The sequence below is a fragment of the Cyprinodon tularosa genome, unplaced genomic scaffold, assembly GCF_016077235.1.
Source record: "Cyprinodon tularosa strain WSP-4 unplaced genomic scaffold, ASM1607723v1 ctg530, whole genome shotgun sequence".
NCBI classification, from domain to species: Eukaryota; Metazoa; Chordata; class Actinopteri; order Cyprinodontiformes; family Cyprinodontidae; genus Cyprinodon; species Cyprinodon tularosa.
In genome coordinates, this window is record NW_024039264.1 from 60920 (window position 1) to 82041 (window position 21122).

At 38.7% G+C, this 21122-nt stretch overlaps 1 protein-coding gene across 1 annotated transcript in view; it reads right to left on the reverse strand.

Moving 5' to 3' along the window:
• Positions 1-21122, reverse strand: part of ptchd4 (patched domain containing 4) — a 57279-nt gene that overhangs the window by 22548 nt on the left and 13609 nt on the right. The window contains exon 2 of the mRNA XM_038304313.1: positions 19652-20147. Within this exon, the coding sequence (XP_038160241.1) occupies positions 19652-20147 (496 nt within the window). The remainder of the gene's footprint in view (positions 1-19651; positions 20148-21122) is intronic.

Genomic DNA, 21122 nt, shown 5'->3' on the forward strand with positions numbered 1-21122 from the left:
ATTAAATTTAGTTTTTCTATATAGCGCCAATTCAAAACACATCTCATCTCAAGGCACTTTATAGTTCACCAGATCATACGGTCAGAGTGATTCAAAGTTGTCTATTTAAGCTAGACCAGATGATTGCATCAACTCGTTGACTCGAAGGCAATCCCTCACACTAAGCCTGCTTGTAGCGACAGTGGAGAGGAAAAACTCCCTTTTAACAGGAAGGAACCTCCAGCAGAACCAGACTCAGTGTGACTGGGGTTCAAGGAGACAGAAGCAGAGATACAGAAAGAGGCAGTGATAAAAAAAAGGCAACTATAAAAGGCGGCCCCATCCAGGAAACACACAGCCAGGCAGACAAGCTCTGAGCCACTTATCATATCATAAACAATGCAAAATATGAAGAATGAAGAAAATAGTGCTGCCTGTGTGACCAACAGTATACGAATACATACACTATATTGCCAAAAGTATTTGCTCACCCATCCAAATTATTGGAATCAGGTGTTCCAATCACTTCCATGGCCACAGGTGTATAAATTCAAGCACCTAGGCATGCAGACTGTTTTTACAAACATTTGTGAAAGAATGGGTCGCTCTCAGGAGCTCAGTGAATTCCAGCGTGGAACTGTGATAGGATGCCACCTGTGCAACAAATCCAGTCGTGAAATTTCCTCGCTCCTAAATATTCCACAGTCAACTGTCAGCTGTATTATAAGAAAATGGAAGTGTTTGGGAACGACAGCAACTCAGCCACGAAGTGGTAGGCCACGTAAACTGACGGAGCGGGGTCAGCGGATGCTGACGCGCATAGTGCGAAGAGGTCGCCAACTTTCTGCAGAGTCAATCACTACAGACCTCCAAACTTCATGTGGCCTTCAGATTAGCTCAAGAACAGTGCGCAGAGAGCTTCATGGAATGGGTTTCCATGGTCGAGCAGCTGCATCCAAGCCATACATCACCAAGTGCAATGCAAAGCGTCGGATGCGGTGGTGTAAAGCACGCCGCCACTGGACTCTAGAGCAGTGGAGACGCGTTCTCTGGAGTGACGAATCGCGCTTCTCCATCTGGCAATCTGATGGACGGGTCTGGGTTTGGCGGTTGCCAGGAGAACGGTACTTGTCTGACTGCATTGTGCCAAGTGTAAAGTTTGGTGGAGGGGGGATTATGGTGTGGGGTTGTTTTTCAGGAGCTGGGCTTGGCCCCTTAGTTCCAGTGAAAGGAACTCTGAATGCTTCAGCATACCAAGACATTTTGGACAATTCCATGCTCCCAACTTTGTGGGAACAGTTTGGAGCTGGCCCCTTCCTCTTCCAACATGACTGTGCACCAGTGCACAAAGCAAGGTCCATAAAGACATGGATGACAGAGTCTGGTGTGGATGAACTTGACTGGCCTGCACAGAGTCCTGACCTCAACCCGATAGAACACCTTTGGGATGAATTAGAGCGGAGACTGAGAGCCAGGCCTTCTCGTCCAACATCAGTGTGCGACCTCACAAATGCGCTTCTGGAAGAATGGTCAAAAATTCCCATAAACACACTCCTAAACCTTGTGGACAGCCTTCCCAGAAGAGTTGAAGCTGTTCTAGCTGCAAAGGGTGGACCGACGTCATATTGAACCCTATGGATTAGGAACGGGATGTCACTTAAGCTCATATGTGAGTCAAGGCAGGTGAGCAAATACTTTTGGCAATATAGTGTATATCTGCTTTCATATATCCCTTTCGCCAGTGCGAAAAAAACAAAAAAACAACTCAAACCCAGGAACAATTGGCTTTTAGTGGCAGTGGGAATGGCACACTGAACTGTGTCAATCCAGGTCAGATGACTCGGCAAGCACCCCCCATTAAAATCGCCTTTAAACAGCTTAAAGCCGATGGGCATCAGGTATGAACAGCAGATCCGGATTGTCCCGCTAATTTATGTGATATCATTTAGGGCAACAAATTTACTTTACAAGGTAGCACCAGTCCCGTGTGATCCAACAAGACAAAACTACTCTGCTTACATTGAATAAACGTGACACAGCACTGGTGAGAGGGATTCGGAGGGACAAAAAGAGCGAAACAAGGAAGCACACAATTACGCTCTGGTGTCCTTCCATGTTGCTCCATTGTTTCTTTCCTGATTTCGGTTGCACTGGTGACATCATCAACGCTAATCCAGTGCGATGGCATCACCAGACACACTGCAGTTGGGGACAGGGGCCCCACAGCTTGCCAAGGTCTGTCAGGCCCAGCTTTTTTTGCCAATGAGAAGGAAGCCAAATGCTGATTGTTAGCAGGTCAAGCATAATAAGTGGGAAACGTTTTCCTTAATAATTATACATTTCTGACCAAAATGAAAATGAAAAATAAAAATGGAGGCATCTCTAGTTCTTTAGCAAAAAGTTGAGAAGTCGGAGAAGGTAGATATTATTGTAGGATTAGCTGAAGGAGGACAGACAGAGAGATATGATATGTTGAGTTATGTAAAATGATAGAGACCAAAAGTGCCAGAAGTCCAGTAGCTAAATTAATTACAGAAGATGATGAGCCTTATTTATGGTACTTAAAGTGCTTGTTATGAATTTATCTTCTGTACTTAACATTTTTGTGAACATTTTTACCCAATCATGATGATAAACAGACACTTATAAATATACAGGTAACGAATCTATGGCACTGTACATTCTATGTAATTCTAGCCTAATTAAAACGGGTCAGTCATTTTTCACATCGTGTTTTTTTTTTCCCCTGTGAACTGCATTTGCTATACATTTGCTCTTAGTATTGAAGTGTTAACTGCATTAAAAAATGTGATTCCTACACAGTTTGAATGCTATATGAACAGTAACATAAATGGTTTTCTTGTTTTTGGAGAAGAACAGACAAACTACCTTTCTTCCAGTGTTCATTTTAGTGTATACCTAAAATAAACCAGGGGTGATTGCTGAGTGATTTAGAAGCTGCATCCCTGCAACACAGTGGTAACATTCCACCAGAATTTGAGTAGGAGTCTGGCAGGGCTTGAAACACATTTTCTGGAACTGCCTTGAGGTATGAAATGGCAAATTTAGAGATATTTGCATTTTCAGGCCCGCCTCCATCCAAAGGAATTTTCTTTTAGAGAAAATTCATGGTGAAACATGGAAACTTAAATGTTTTATGGAAAAGGATCTTTCTTTCCATCCTTCAGCATGTTTGGCTGTTAAGAACCTTATTCTGAAACAGTTCTCTCAGTTGTTCTGTACGTTTTCCTATGTTTATGAAAAAACAGGTTGTTACCGTATAATTTGTTAATGTATTTTCGTTTTAACTAGGGGTTTACCGATTTATCGGCTGGTTGATCAGTCTGCCTGGATTTCCTTAATTTTAGGAGGTTGTGATTGACTGATACTTAGAAGATATACAATCATTTACACCAGTCTGATCTACCCCTGTAAAAGTCTGAAAACCACCCACTGTGCTTTGAAGCAGGTATTGCAGGAGTTTTTTTTTTTTTTTGTTTCACAGGCAATGATTCATGTTTTTACAGTAAGATAAGGTTGAAATATAGTGTGTTTTGTGGTAGTATAATAACTGACAGTGTCAGTTATAGAAGCATATCAGATATCGGAATCGGCATGTCAGGCTTTCTAAAGATCAAGAATCGGCGTTCGGCCAGAAAGTCGGTGCAGCCCTAGTTTTGACAACTAACAGCTGCAGATCCACAGATCCACCTTTGTTAAATTGGCTGTTGATCACCACTACATACAAAAATTTAAAGAAAAAATAAGCCAACAAACTAGTTTTCATGTTTATTAGTCTTCAACATTTTTAAGTCAAGGACCCCAGATTCAAGGTGAGACAGAGTCAGTGACACACAATGACATAATGAAATGATGTCACTTTGGTGAAATTTCTGGCATTTAGGCCTCTCATCAGTAAGGAGGAACAAAGTCAGAGACCTTTCATAGACAAATTTATGCTTTGTGTGAGGGATTCCAGTTGAGTCAATGAATCTATGTAATCAGCTGCTTTTCCTTCCTTTCTTCCTTCCTCCTGTAAAGTAATAGTGGTGCTATATTATAAACTGAATGAGTTAAATTGAATTGAAAAACATAGACTACTTATGCATTAGCTTAAAAAAGAACAGTTGTTGCCATTGTTTAGATTAGCTTCTGAAAGAGTCAAATCACCTCAACTTTAAGCAAAAATGATGGCACTCTGCATCACCACTCGCTGATTGGAGAAAGTGGGGATGCTGTTCACTGGGCAGGTGCAACACTATTGGAGAAGTTAAATGTAAAAACCTCTACATGGACTTGACCATTGTTTTTCCTTAAAATTAATAAAATATTCTGTTAGGGAATGTTTCGAAACACCAATATTGAGCTAACATTGTCATTTTGGTGTTGTTGGCTGGCTTGATTGCTCAATTCCTTTACCTGTCTAGCTCTTCCCTGTTCCTTATCAGATCCAACTGTTCCAGTTTCCTATTTAAGTTACCTGTTTCCCAGCCATCAGGGCCAGATTATTCTTGAGCCTTTGGAGTAGAGTTTTTCTAGAATTACTTTACCGTTCTGATTGTCTGATCCTGATCTGTTTCTGCCTTTGGACCTTTGAGCCTGCCTGCCCCTGTTTTTATTTTTTTGCCTGCCTGTCTTCGGTCTCCTGTCAGACTCTTTTTTGGCTTTAACCTGGACCTGCCTCTTGTCTTCGCTCTTTGGATTATTCTGTCTGCATTCGTCAGCTCGCATCTGATCTTCTGTCAGCTCTGAGGCCTTCCATGTCTGGAACTCTCTGGCAGCGTCCGCTGCTTCTGTTCAGTCGACCGGCTGAATGTCTATTGCCCATTCTTTGGGCAAAGGACAGAACTGTCAAACCAGAACTGTCAAACCAGAGGTTCCTACTTCAGACACGCTGCCGCTGCAGATCCACAGATCCACCTTTGTTAAAATAAATGCTTTTTAATTATTCCACTGTCTGTCTCACCTGAATTCTGTGTTCTAACTGCTGAGTCATTACAAATGTGTCCTGTTATATTCACATTATTGGGGATCTGTTTCCAACAAAATGGAAGCAATTTTATTTATGTTTGGATTTTAACATTGTTTTTTTTTATTTTCCGGCTAATGTCAAAACATAGTTTTTTTGTAACACAATGTTTCTTGGCTATTTTTATCGCAAACATAGATTATACAGTAATATGTGAGAAATTATTAAATTAGAGGACTGTAAATAAACCATTTAGTGGCATTTACAGTGAGGAAAATAGGTTTTTGAAAACTCTTATTTTGTAAGTTCTTCCATGTAGAAATCATGGACTGGTCTGAAATTATCCTTGTGCATGTGCATGTCAAAAAAAAATCACATTAATCATTAATTAAATATTTAGTTCAGTAGCCTTTGTTTGCAATTACAGAGGTCTTACAGGAACGATTATGCCAAACTCCTCTACAAAGATCTTGAGATCAGTCAGGTTTCTAGCCTGTTGCTGAGAAACACAAAGTTTGACTCCCTCCAAAGATTTTCTATTGGGTCTAGTTCTGGAGACTGGCTAGACCACGCCAGAACCTTGATATACTTCTTTGAAAGCCACTCCTAAGTTATCTTAGATGCTTGCTTCGGGTCATTGTCATGTTGGAACCTCGACCCACCTTCAATGCTTTAACTGTGGCAAGGAGGTTGTTTCCCAAAATCTCACACTACATGGCCCTGGTCATCGTCTTCTTAATACAGTGAAGTCGCCCTGTCCCATGTGCAGAAACACACCTCGAAAGCATGATGCTACCACCCCCATGCTTCACAGTAGGGATGGTTTTCTTGAGATGGTACTCATCATTCTGTCAGAGATCAGAACTTTGGACCCAAAATTTCAGGGATACTGATGTAATTTACAATAGCGTTTATTGACAATACATCGAATCTGTGACTCAGCAGCTAGGACAAAAAAAGGCATGAATCTTTGTAGAGGGGAAAAATCAGGTTAGTGACCAAATAAATCTGATGGAGGATGACTACAAGCATGGGAGTCACTAAGCTGGTTTTAAAGTTCAGTCTTAGCCCAGAGGAAGGTGGAAACTAGCTGAATGATATCCCACAGCGCCCAGCAGACGCCGCCAAGAAAATTCCAGGAGCCGAAGCCCAGAAGGCTGCTGAAATGGTTGTCGAGCAGAAACAACCAAATGAAGGAAAGCAGGAGTTTCCAGAAGGTGAAGCCAAAGCCAGTGTCGATAAGGTAAACAGGAGTCCAGGCCAGAAGATCAGAGATCAAAGGGAAATCTAAGTCAGGGTCAGGAGACAGTTCCAGGGTCGAAAGCAGGCAGAATCCAGTAGGAGTCCGAAGACAAGTCAAACAAACAGATCAAAACAGGGGAAGGCAGGCTCAGAGGTCCAAAAGCATAAACTAGTCAGGATCAGGAAATCAGAACATCCCACAGGTGGATGAGATGAAGTTAGTAGTTGGATTCTTACTTATTGTTTGGGGAGGACAGATGTCTTTATGCAGCTAATGACCTCAAACAGGTGCATCTAATATAGGATAATAATGGAGTGAAGGTGGACATTTTGAAGACAGACTAGAAGGTCTTTGAGGGTCAGAATTGCAGGTAATAGACAGGTGTTTCAATACCTATTTGTAGCTGTATCATATCAATAGATACTTTAAAAAATCATACATTGTGATTTCTGGATATTATTTTTAAATCATGTCTCTTACAGTGGACAGGCACCTAAGGGACAATTTCAGACCCTTCCATGATTTCTAAGTGGGAGAACTTGCAATATAGCAAGGTGTTCAAATACTTATTTTCTCACTGTATGCTACTCACCAAATCAAGTCAGTCAGTCATTAATCAATTGCAAACACTACGTTTAGAAATATCTAATACAGTTTTGATAAATTATCTTTTTTAATCATATTTATATACAAAAACATCTTGTAGAAACACACAGACATGTCTTTTTTTTCCTTGTGTGCATTAAAAATTGAAAGCCTAACATCTTCTTGATGCTATATTTAGGGCTGTTAAGAGGAGTCCTTTTGAGAGCCTACTTCCTGTTTAATCCTCCATTAAAAATAAATGACCTTTCCCCAACACACCCCACTGGCACATCTGCTCGTTGACTCATCAGTGAAAGAGGCTCTCATCCAGGTCAATAATCAAACCCTCCTACAAATAGCTATTCACTTCCAAAAAGAGAATAAGATTATTCTGCCTCTTCTTATTAACAATTATTATCTGCATCAATCAGCCTAACAGTACAGATTTCTGTTCAAACTAGTGAGAAAATGCTCTTTTGATATAAAACCAAAGTTATTAGTTATTTTCTATAGTGATTTTGTGTTAAATACAGTATCCTCTCAGGTTATCACGTGCCAAAATATTTGGCACCACTGACCAATGGGCCAGGGATGTCCAAAAAGTAGCCTGTTGTAGTTTGCTTTGTTCAGATGGGAAAAAGGTTGAGCTATTCAGCAACAAACCATTCAGGTGGGTTTTATGTTAAATGCCCACTTCAACATCAGTATTACTGGGAGGCTGTTTCTTCTCCAAACATTCTGCCAGTCTTCTTATGTTTGGTTGTCAATAAAGTAATGCCACATGCTGCTTTTTCAGCAATTTCTTTTCCAAGAACTTTCATTTACCTTTTCATTAAGGAGTCTAAAGGGTGTCATTACACCCACAGAGGCTGAGTTGTTAACTCCTCCCACTGCATCATTACTGAACAATGTCTAGGTCAGTGGCTATGTGGTGCAAAAGCTCTAATCATTACAATTAAAACAGGCTTTCAAGCTATAAAGCATGACCAATTATTTGGAGAGTGATAAAAGTTTATGACCTATAGAATATAGTGGTACTAGAAACTCCACAGTTTATCATTTTCTTCAGAGGCAACAGAAGTGGAAAGCTCTACATTTCAAAAAGATCACCATCTAACCAAATCTTACAGTTAAAGGTCAAGGTCTTGTTTTAAGATTGATATACTAAGCAGGAAGAGATTCTGTTAGATTATTAATCTTGTTTTGAGAAGATTTCATTTAAAATAAGTGCAATACCAGTAGACAATTGCACTTGGTAAGACTTCTAAAATCCTTAAATATTTTTTTAAAACAAGATTTAAAAAGACTATTTGGCTAGATATAAGACCGCAGGACTGTATAGATTAGTTTAGTTACAACCTTAAGTTCCCCTCAATAGTCATGAAGGATTTGTTGTTGTCTGTGTTTGTCCCTCAGAATGCAAACTGTTCAATGGAGCAGCAGCCTGCCATACAGGTGGATTTAAGATGTCATTGATCTGACATCTATAACAAAGTACAAGCGATCTTTGAAAATGTTGTGGAAATATGGGTAATAATGGCTCCAGAAAACTATCCTTAATCCAGGAAAAGTTTCCTGCCATTGAAATGTACAACAAGGGACCACACTAAATCTTTGTTTTCCAATTGAAACGGAAGTATCTTTCACTGCATGGGCCCCTTGTCTAGTTCTCATTACTAGCCTTCAGATACAGTAAATAAAAATAAAAAAACTTTTAATAATGACATAGAAAACCCACCCTTAAGAAACCAACACACTGAACTCTTTTTTGTTTAGATCACGTTTTCTTCATTGAGAAATCTGGTTATATTGCTTAGTCATGATAAATGTGATGCTCTCAAACAATTAAAACATGTTAGCATTCACAGCAATAGCTCAGTAAAGATCCATGAGCATGTGCCGCATCCAATCAGACTGGATCCTGACAGTTTTATATGTGTGTCTTCATAAATCCATCAGCTACCTTCCTGTTTTCCTATAACGAGACACATTCACTGCATCTAGGATGCTAGTTACGTTAATGTGAGTGCATCTATTGGATATGGTAACACTACAAAGCTGAAAGAAATTCCCCTTAAGTGGACATCATTAATTAATGGATGGACCAAATCTTTATATAATAAACTCTAGATTTAAATTTTTGAGTAGATTCTTTGTTTCCTACCCATTTTTTTCAAAGCAGGGACAGAAAAATAATACAAGATCTCATATATGATGTCTTTACCACTGTAGAGGGCATATTGGCATGCGTTTTGGGTCCAAAGTGAGCATTCTAAAATCCGTTTTTCAACATTTGGGCTGCTGTGCATGCCACTGGTCAGTGGTATAGATTTTACCCTTAAAGTTAGAAAATAAAACATCATTATCTTATTTCAGTGCATTTTTTGTAATTATCTTAATTATACACATTTAATTGGCAGAGTATGTCACTAAGCTGCTCAAATGAAGCGCAAATACAGTAATTAGTAGTTTTAGTTTTAGTCAGTTTTTGTAGTGTTGTAAACTAAAATTAACGTTTTTGATCTGACCAATAAGAATAGAATAAATAAAATGCTGACACAATCTAAAAGGGCTTTTCTGTAGAAGGGAGGTGATATAAGAGAATATTGTGCTGTTAGAGCCCTATTACACTGGAAGAGATGTTCCAATTAAAATCTGTGACTTATTGTTTACATTCACCTGTGACTTTTTCATAGTGTCGGTGCAATTACATTCTGTAGCAAGGAACCACTTTATACATTCTCTATACCATAATGTGCTGGTTTCTTGGACTCCAATTAGAGAGTCAGAGACATGAGAACTGAAAACTGGTTATATGAGACATTAGGAAGCATTATAGGTGAATAACATTTTAAGGGATCATGAAACAGAGAATAAGAAAGGACAAACCGACTTGACATGATGTGAACATGTGCTATCAAGATCAAAGTAAAGCATGTGTTCAGTATAGAATCCAAATAGCTTTCTCTTCAAGAATTAGGTAAATAACACTTTTAGGAAATCAACCTCAAAGAGTGTGAAGACTTCAGGATTTCTCTAAGCACGCATTAATAATGGAAAGAAGCTGTCTTAAAACCATCACCAGCCACACTCTTGTGGCCACAACGTCTACAGATCGATCAACAGTCATCCAACACAACTTATAGCAATGGAGAGAATCCCCACCGGGCTTTTAAATGACAGAGAAGAAGGCTTTTAATGTTGACTGCCACCATTTGTCCTGGCTGCACAGTGTGAAGAAATATGTCAGTCAAAACATTACAGTTGAAAGAAGGAAAAGATGACAAGACTCCTATATATCACTTTCTCCAACTTTATGGGCTAAAACCTTAAGAGAAAAAAAATTTGGCCTTTTTTGGATTACTGTGCCTTTCAAGAGTTTATGAAACTACAAATTATCATGTTATTTCTTTTTAAAATTCAGATAAATTGTTTCAGATAGAGTGTTTTTAATTTTCTTTTTTTTTTTTTTTTATAAAAGTAAGACAAAGAAATAAATACATGGCAGTAAATATATTTTAACATTTAAGATTTATTTGGCCATATCTTAAATTTAATACCAATATCGTTAAATTAACTATATCAATATTGGTACTTTAAATCAATACGAATATTGCCTGATGAACTGAACTGATTTTATTGTAACCTTGACTTAATAAAAGTGAAAAGTCCAGTCAGCATGGAACGATCAATGGATCATTATTCATAACTAAAACTAATACGTCCGCAGTGATTTATTGAATTCAGTGTTAATCAGTAAAACAATAAAAATAATAATTTTATTAATCGTGATCACTGCTGTCAGGGAAGAGCTGATGTTAATATTTTTAAAGCATGAGTGCCGCTTGATATTAGAGCTAATAAACAGCAAATCTGAAATTATGATATTACTGCATATTTCCTGTGTCTATCCAGGGCTCATCTAAGGGATTATGTTTTATCCCTTTAGAGATCTATTGTTGTCTTTTTGCTAAGTAGTAGTTTTGGAAGTAGGTAGATCTAGTCACCCTCTGTCTTTGGTTTTCTGTAGTGTCTTTACGCTGATACAACAGGGTTTATCTTTCCAAAGAAATTTAGAGATAGAATAATCTAGAGATTTAAACCAGTCGGATGATGGTTTATTGGGGATAACTGAAAATAAGTAGTTAATTCTGGGTAGGACCATCATTTTAATTGAGGCTACCCTACCCATAAGGGAGATCGGAAGCGATTTCAATCTTTCTAGGTCCTCTTCTATCTTTTTTAAAAGCGGGATGTGATTAAATTTTGGTAAATCAGCTAATTTAGATGGCACAGTAATTCCCAAATATTTGATATTTCTTGATTGCAGTTGTAAACCTAGGGGATTCTGTAGAGAGCAATTAACTGGCAGTACTATAGATGTAGACCAATTTATAGAGTAATCTGAGAATTTTGAGAAAGATTCTAGTAATCTAATCACTTGAGAGAGACAGGTGATTGAGTGCTGGAGATAAAGTAATACATCATCTGTGTAAAGACTAATTCTATGCTCTATTTTCTTGCATTTTGTACCTTTAACCACATTAGTTTGTCAAATTGTTGTAGCTAGAGGCTCATTAAACAAGGCAAAAAGTTCGGGGGAGAGCGGGCATCCCTGCCTGGTGCCCCTCTGGAGACAAAAGCTGGAAGATGTTTGATTTTTTGTCCTGACATATGCTGTTGGAAAGCTGTATAAGATTTTTAACTAATTTATAAAGAAATTGCCAAAACCAAATTTTTACAGAGTAGTGACTCAAAATTTTCAGTTTACTCTATCAAATGCTTTTTCTGCATCTAAAGGCAATATGGCTGGTTTAATATTTTTACTGTAGGAATGATTTATTAAATTAATAATTTCGTATTTAAAGTACTTTCAGAAGTTTGAATTCTGAATATGATCGGACTTCTCCTTTAAAGGATGGGTCAACAATTCTGTTAAAGACATCAGTGTGATCAAACAAAATGGTATTTAACCAGTTGGTAAGCTTTGGGATTTAAATAAGTTCGTGACTTTACAGACAATGAAAACATTTAGAAACAAGTATGCATTAAGTTTGTTAAAAATGCACCAGTAGGGTTTTTATAAAATCAAGTATTTATTGTTTGCTGAATTAGTTTTCCACACATGTCTGCTCTGTGTTTTCTGTACGATGGTCCCTGACGTGTTTTTTTACACTTCTAACAGCCGTTACATTTCCAGAGAGAGAAGGAAGTGACAAGCTCAGCTCAGCATTAATTGGCCAACTGGCAGGCAGGCAGCACAGTAGATAGGCACAACGGAGAAACAAAAAGAGCTTTTTTCTTTCTTTCTTAAAGGTCTAGAAAACTGTGTCCACTTGTCCTGGACAGAGCCACTCTGCTTCCACCTCATGATGCAAAGGCCACACATGCCATTAGTTGGACTGTTGAGAGGGAATAATGAATTAGTTTAACTCTGATGTAAAGTAGGCTTTGATGAACACATGACACAGCTGAAGGTTTAATGAGCTGCACACAGCTTCCTGAGGGAGAGATGCTTCACTTCTACTACTTGGGTTATCAGCCTGTCTCCGTCAGATAGCTGCAGAAAAGGATTTTCTTTCTTCTTTCCTTCAATTTAATATTCAGATTTTTTTGCAGTCAACTCTCACGATTATTACCTCCAACATGTAAATATGTCATATGTCTGACTAAAACATTTTCACTGACATGTTCAAGGCACCAGAAATAACCAGTTTGCATGCAAAGTCAATTGTTGACGTGCTTCGAGGCACAGCAAAAGGTCCTGCAACACATTTTGAGCAGTGTGCCTGAGCATGTGCGACGCGCTGCGATAGCAGCACCTGCAGGAATTGGAAAAATTTACTAAGGCCTAAATTAACCTAAAATGTCGAAACTTGGCGGCAAAATATGTTCAATTGTATTATTCTGGTGCCTGAAGTTTGGATTACGTACATGAAAAACGCCTTCCAGCCACTGTGAACAGCAGTAGAAACCCGCAAATAAGCCACGGGGCCAGAGGCTGCTGGTGCACAGGAATTCCAGTTCCTGTGAGTAACAGCATGGGCCAATATTTACAGCAAAGAATCAGAACCCGAGAAAAATGTCTTAAAGACTTCAACGTCTGGAACACTCTGGACAGCGATCACCGTGTTGTGTTGGCAGCCGTCCGACTGGTACCCAGCTCATTCTCTGGACTGAACTTTAAGACCAGGATAGTGGTTCACACGTTATTAATCATCCTCCATCAGATTAACGTGGTCACTAACCTGTAGTTTCCTCCTGCAAAGGTTCCTGCCTTGGACGCCCAACTGCCCATTGCCAATCCATTGTTAAAAAAACAAAACATTTTTGAAGAAATCTGTCTGTCTGCCTAGAATACTTGGTCCTCTGTTCTGAACCTTGACAGTGTATTATACTAAACTGCACTTATATTAGTTGCAGTTCCAATTTTATATAGGCCCCCGTTTGGAAAGGAATAAAAAGGAAAATAACATTGAATGTCAAATGGTTCTTGGTAGTTGTGACAAGCTGAATAGCTAAAATATGCATTTTGTGATCAAAACATAGGATGTAGTCAAAGTAATAAAAAAAAAAACCTTCCGATGTTAGAGGTAAATGTTCTTATAGTAAGCTGAGGCTGAAACAGCTGCTAAAGTCTAAAACGTCCCAATTAACACCTGATCATTTCCTGGACCCAAAGGATGTCATGTAGACCAGGTCTTCTGAAGACCTTAAAGGATGCAGCCCTTGAACTGAGACACATCCATAGCCGAGAGGCGTACTTTGCAACGTCTGCTATAAATTTCCAATTTTAGAAATAAGGACATAAGCTGCCCTGCTTATTCCCAATATATTAACAGCTTTGTTCTAATATGAAAGCAATGCAGGAAATGATGATTATCTGCAGGAGGCTTTAATCATTCTCCACCACCTTCAGCCATGGAGAGCTAATTAAGAATGTTCCATAGCTACAAATATCTGGGTTTGGTTTCAGACTGTCATTTGAAACAGCACTTGTGGACTGACTGAATTTATGTCAATGCCTAGCAGAGACTATATTTTTTTAAAGAGATTGCTGTCTCTTAAGTCAGTAACTGGAGTCAATAACTCAATGCTTTTAATGTTTTATTCCACTTTAATTGAGAGTATCTGAACTATTTGTATTATTTGTTGGTTTGGCAATGCCACAGGGGCTCAGAAGAAGGTTTCAAGAAGCAGAGTGATATCAGCCAACACAGCAGAAGTATGGGAGGCCAAAACCACAGTAGCAGACACTAAACACACCTTAAGCTCTTTATTGGAGATGTTCCCTTTGGGGTGAAGGTACTGTCAGCCTCTATTCTCAAAAAACTAAACAGAGTTTTTCTTCATAGTTCAAGCGATTAAAATGTTAAGTGGTTCAAAAAAACCTGGATATTCTTGAATTAATACATTTTTTAGGATGAAGAGGGAATTACGGAGCCCCAGAACTGACATGGGAGAAAAACAGATACAGTGTGCGCACAAAATACTAATTTGTTCCCACAAGAAGATAATCTGTTACCACGAAATATTAATTTGTACCCACAACTTCTTTGAGAAAGTGTGCTATGAGTAGGAAGATTATGTTTTAGCATTTTGAGAACTTTTTATATATATTTTGTGGCAACAAATTAGTATTTCTTAGAAAGAAATTAGCATTTTGTGGGAACACATTAGTATCTTGTGGGAACAAATTTGTACTTTCAGGGAACAAATTAGTATTTTGTGGTAACAAATTAGTATTTTGTGGTAACAAATTGGTATTTTGTGCGCATGTGCATCTCTTTTTTTCCCAATGTCAGTTCTGGGGCTCTGTTGTTAATAAATAAGAAAATATAAATAATTCTCATTCATGCTGTAACTCTATGAAATTTTGTTCATTTATATCTGCGCCTGCACCCATGAAATAATATGGTTTTATTTCTATCCATAGATGTACTTTTATATGGGTACCCGGTGGGTACCTGACCCGGTGCAGGACTCTGCACCTTATCACTACTAGAAAACCCCTATGCTCTTTACATTGTTGTGCATTTATGTATTGAAGTTAATGTATTTTCTGGGAGGCCTTGCAATAATTTTGTTAATCAATTTATCTACGTGGACAAATGAAGTCTCCATCATCAACTTTTAAAAATGGAATAATAATTTCCCAGTCCTTTAAGATTCCACTCATCCACCTGATTTCATTTTTTGTGTTTGATATGTTTATCTTTTATATTTTAAGTTAAGAATATGAAAGCAAAGCATTATTATACTCATAAAGATGGTATCCGATATTACATTAGTTAGCTGCTTCCCATAAAGGTGGGAGATCAATCAGTCTTCCAGCCAATCAAATATCATACAATATCAGATTGACGCCTTTATTTTACACTAAGTCATCTCTATCAACCAATTGGAGAAGAGTGAGAAGATGATTTTAATTTTATCTGGATTATGATTTTCGAATCGATTAAGGATAAATCCACATAAAAGTCGGCCTCAGCAGATGACACAGAGTGTAGATCTGCTGGAGGTTTCTTCCTGTTAAAAGGGAGTTTTTCCTCTCCACTGTCGCTACAAGCATGCTTAGTGTGAGGGATTGCCTTCGAGGCAATGAGTCGATGCAATCAACTGGTTTTCCTTAGATAAAAAACTTTGAATCAATTTGACTGGATGATCTGGTTGAACTGTGAAATACCTTGAGATGACATTTGTTGTGAATTGTGCTATATAAATAAACTGAATTTAATTGAAGTGAATAAAATAAGTAATAAACATTAGGAATTAAATTCTGCAATATAAGAAATTTTGTGAAATGATAACATAAACACATCAAAAAAATATACTCTACCATTACTACTAGAGACTAAAAGCAGAGTTGTATGACTCAATGTTTAAAATGCCAATAAATCCAATTGGGCCTAAATTTAGCCTGACTTTCCATTGTTGTTCAACCTGACTGATAAAAAAGTTACAAATTTAATGAAAAAAAAACAAACAAAAAATATAGAGTCTGAAATTTGTGTTTTTTTGGTACCTGCCCATACTGCCAAAGATACAAAAAGCTGGTTCAATGACCTTACCCAAGTGGTACTGTGCTTGACTGGATAGCTAGACTTGAACCTCATGGGGGTTCAATGAAGTACTGTTAAAAGGATAATGAAAGACACCAAAAATGCAGATGGCCTTAAGTCTGCAATCAAACCAACCTGGTCCTTCTATCGCTCTCCAGCAGAACCAAAGGCTTATAATCCCCATGCTGTCCTATAATTAAGCAGTAATCCATGAAAAAGGAGCCATTATATTTACATTAGAGTATGCTAATTGGGTCTATGGTGTTTACTAGCGAGACAGATGAATCATGGGACTGCAAAAAGAGACTCATAAATGATGCACAGCCCTGCAAAGACACTCTTTTGGATTTAGTCACCAGATACCTGTAGCTACAGGCTAATTCCCAACATCTGCTGCTTCACAATAGTTCAGTGTGAGGAATCTGCAGTGAATCCACATAGCATAAGGATTTTAAGGTAAAATAAGACGACAGAGAAAGGGATTTTGCATGATAAAAAAAAAAAAAACTACAGAGATTCTTATCTTAAGTTGCTGTCATATTGACAAATATCTACAGTTATCATCTTTGTACAAAGCAACAAATGTTTGTCCTCTGTATTTGACCTCTGGGAAGCAGTGGCTGCCAAGGGTAAATTCTGGGGCTAAAGGTTTTACTTAGAGATCCAAAATGACAGTCTGGGATTCTAAGTAATAAAGCTGCAGCCTCAGGAGTAAAGTGCTCCAACTTCTACCGCACTTTTTATCTATTAGGAATTTACACCGTATTAGTCTCCTCTAAGACAAGCCGCTCTGATTCAAGCAGCACACTATTTTGATGGTGACCTTCCACTCTCTTATAACCTTTTGAATAATAACACCACTGTCACACACAAAAAACTTTCCATAGTCATAATTATGATCCAAATCTGAAAACAAGCCTAAATGTTAAACCTCTGATACAAGCACACTAATTAAAACACTTAACTATTATCCACGTCTGTTAAAACTTTCTGTAACTTTCTGTAAACACAGGTTGATACATAGGAAAGTTACTGTATTATGCTAATGTTTTTTAATCTTTTTTTCTATTAAAGAAATATCATTAGATAAAGCATGATCTAGCATTCAACACAATATATTGAGAATTAAAATTATGAATTATTTATACAATAGTAACCACTCAAAATTTCCCCACTTTCCTTGGTGGGTCTTTGGCTGGTCCCATTCAATTTCTTTTTAAACATCAATATTTGTACTAAAATATTCTTTCTGTCATGATTTGTGGACATTAAGATCTAATGAGTCATGGTCCTGGTCAGAGCCTGTAATTCAGTGAAAGGGTGGAGTCAGAGTAAAGGAAATATGCTAGAAGGGTTCACTCCATTGGCTGGATGTTGGAGGGGATTTCACTGGGAGTTGGAGGGAAGTGGGCCGCCATTGGGCTGCTGTTTGACTAGGAAGGGCCATTTTGAAAGGCTGCTACTGTACTCATGTTTTATCTGGTCAATGTCTGTATCCGTCAATCCTTTAAGCTGCAGAACCCCTCAGTGAAAACAAACAAGTTTAGCTTCAGTTCAAGCTAACTCTTTAGCTGTTCTGGGCTAATGCTGCCTGCTAAACCCAACTGGAAAAAGTAGGTTATTGGGTTTAAGCTGTAAATACTTTTTTTAATAGAGGGACAGGTTGGTTTGGATAGATTTTTACTTAAACGGTTAAGTCATAGGAACTGGGTTATGTTCTTGTTCCTTCATACAAACGCATATTTAAGCAAAAAGAGAATACATTCAAATAAGGGGATATCTTCTCTTCACAGCTTTGTAATTATCTCCTCTCTTTCTCCCTTAGCCTTCTTCTCCTTTCCCCAGTGTGCATCTTACCCTTCATCCTCCCATCTTTCCATCCCTCTACCAAAGCGCTGTTCCCTCCCTGACCCTGGCCTTAGCGTCACACACATTTCTCTTTTGGATCTCCTCTCCTTGACATTCCCTTTTAGCGCCTCTCATCACCTTATCACACCTCTATCTCACCCTCCTTCCTCCTCCTCCTGTGCCTGTAGGTCACAGTGAGCTGATCCAGCCTCCTGTTCCTGAATCTTACTTAAACTTGAGCTATGTCAGCCTGCCTGCAGCAGAGCTATACCAAAGCCCCTGGGATCCTGTGACCTTAGAAACACATGGGAGGAAAATGCAAGTTAGACAAGTAAGCATGGTGAAGAAGAAGAGTGCTGTTGACAAAGCATAATAAGATGATTTGAGAGAGAAAGAAAGACAGACAGCAGGTGAAATTAGCCTTATGACTGATTACTGGAATCCATAAAGACTTGCAGAGGATTGAGTGATATTAGGGCTGCAACTAATGATTATTTTGCTTATCGATTATTTTGTCGATTTTTGTTTCAATCTGACAGCAGAAGGTTGCTTAAACCAGATAAAAGTAAGACTTTTCCACTATGGATAGAGCATACTTACATTTGATTTTTTTTTTTTTCTTAAATTTAACTGCAATTTTTTTTTCTTACAATATTGGTATAATTCCTGCTTCAAGTAGGTTGCTCTGTCAGCTAAAGGCATGTTGCAGAGTCTCTATACTACTGTTAATTGATTACTAAATGAGTTGATAATTGTTTCAATAATCAATTAATAATGATTAATTACATTGTTTCATGCCCAGGTAATATAATAAAAGCTACATTATTTATATTACACAAAGCTTGAAGTGAAGTTTGTCCCAGAAAAAACGCTGCTTGTTATAACAGTTTCAGCTTTTATTATTAACCGTAGTTTCAGCTAAGGACTTCCAGCTTAACACCATGATTCTATGCCTAAGACTTTTATTTTCAAGTGAAAGAGGGAATTTGTTCTTGATACCAAGGCAATGGGAAACAACTCTGGAGACTACTCTTTTTCCACTTTCTCTTGGAGCACCTAAAATAGGTAGGAATCTCCATACAGTAGTAGCCATATACAATTTCCCCTTTTTCCTTGATCGGCCCTTGGCTGGTCCTTGGTTGGTGCCCGACAATTCCCTTTTAAACATCAATCTTTGTACTAAAATATTCTTTTTGCAATGATTGGTGGACATTCAGGATCTAGAGAGAAGCGTCATCTCCTGGTCAGACCCTGTAATTCAGTGAAAAGGTGGAAACAGAGTAAAAAATAATTAAGCAAGAGGGGGTCACTGCAGTCGTAGGAAGTTGGAGGGGATATTGCTAGGAGTTGCAGGGAAGTGGGCTGCCATTAACCTGGGAAGGGCCATTTTGAATAGCTGCTACTGTAGGCGTATTGTTGGTGGGGTTTAGCTTTTCTTCAAACACAGTGATCCCCTCTTTGAAACAGGAAAAACTCTCACTTCTACACTTTCTGAACTTGACCTGAAGGTGGACGCAGGCTTCCTGTCTGACAGGAAGAAACAGGAATCTACCTCTCATTTTCTCCCTGTACAGCAACAGCTGCAAGTCAACTCACCCACCCGTAAAGTTCGCTATCATCTGTAAAGTTTGCAGATGATAGCACCCTATTTAGGCTGTTCTCAAGCGGTGATGAGTCCTGATAACTTGGTGTAATCAAAAAAATCTTAAGCTCACTGCTCTAAAAAAACAACAACACAACAACGTAGATTGTTGTGGACTAGGGCTGGGCAATAAATCAATACCAACACCACGACTAACACATGATAAATGTCAATAGTAAATACATCTAAGAACATAAATGGCATCACTTCTATCATAATCTGTTAACATCATGATTCTGCCAGTCAGCCGTGCCATTAAGCTACAATTAATATCAGTATGACCACAACAATCCCATCCTTCCAAAGTCAAAAGCTTCACTCACCCATAGCGAAGAACGGAATCCCCAGCAGCGTGGAATTGAATTTCCCATCCGATATGAAGAAGATCCCTGCAGCTGTCACGTTGGCGATGCAAATGGTCAGCACACCCAAAAGGCCAAGAAAAGGCTTTCCTCTTAGGCAGTCCCTCATAGAGCTGGAGATGGTGGCAGCTAGGAGAACCAGAACCAGGCTGACAAGCACCTCCCCCTTCGACAGCACACCAGTCTGGTGAAAGTCCTGCCACAGGCTGAAGGAGGTGAGTGACTGGATGAGTAGCTGGTCGGTTGGGTGCGGCGGCTCAGCTGTGGACAGTCTAGTAACAAGAGCGCAGAACTCATTTTCCCAGCGCTCCGCAATGACATCCTGGACCACGGGACCATGGTTACGGAGGTAGTATGTGATCTGGATGGCCCGGGCAAACTTGACCTGCTGGTCCCTGCTGTTGGTTGAGAAGGACACCCCTCCAAGTTGGTGTCCAATAAAGGACAAACGTCCATTCTGTAGAGAGTTACGAAAATCAGACATTAGGCAGGGCAAGTTTATCTATATAGCACTTTTCATTAATACAGAAATTCAAACTGCTGTACATAAGAAATAAAAAGAAACACAAACAATAAAAGAGAGAGAAAAAAATGACTATACAAAATGAGATGATTACAATAGAAGAGAGATAAAATGATTGTTTAAAACAAATAAAGAAAAAGTGACGTTCCATGTCCCTCCAGCCAGCAGCTGCGGCACCCCACTTTGACCGCCACCCATTTATCTCCCTGCACCTAACCTCTACGGATCGCTCTGTGGGGGGTGGGTCTACAGGAGGGTGGGCCCACATCATCCGTTCTGCCTGAGTCCGGCTGGTTGTGTGATCCTAATTCTAGCATTTAGGGCGCTGAAGCGCTCTATCAGAACCTATTTGACAAAATTATTTTCATCTCCTCTGTAGCAAATTTACTCTTTTCAAAAAGCCTGCAGGCAATCGCATACAAGCCCAAAACCCCAGGCTTGGCTCTAGGGTGGCTCCTTTGCTCAAAGCTCAAACGTCACGGTCCTTGATTTAATGCTATCCATAGTGGTCTTGGTCTCGAGATCAGGTGAGGAGCTCAGTTAGCCGGGATGATCTTGGAGTAGATTTGTTGCTCCTCCTATCAAAAGGAGCCAGCTGAGCTGGCTTGGGCATCTTTTATATCATCTTTTTTTTATATATATGCATACATATATACATATACATACGTATATAAACATATATATATATGTATATACATATATATATATGTATATACATATATATATATATATAAATATATATGTATATATATACATACCTATACATACACTCACCGGCCACTTTATTAGGTACCTCATGCTAGTAATGGGTTGGACCCCCTTTTGCCTTCAGAACTGCCTCAATTCTTCGTGGCATAGATTCAACAAGGTGCTGGAAGCATTCCTCAGGGAGTTTGGTCCATATTGACA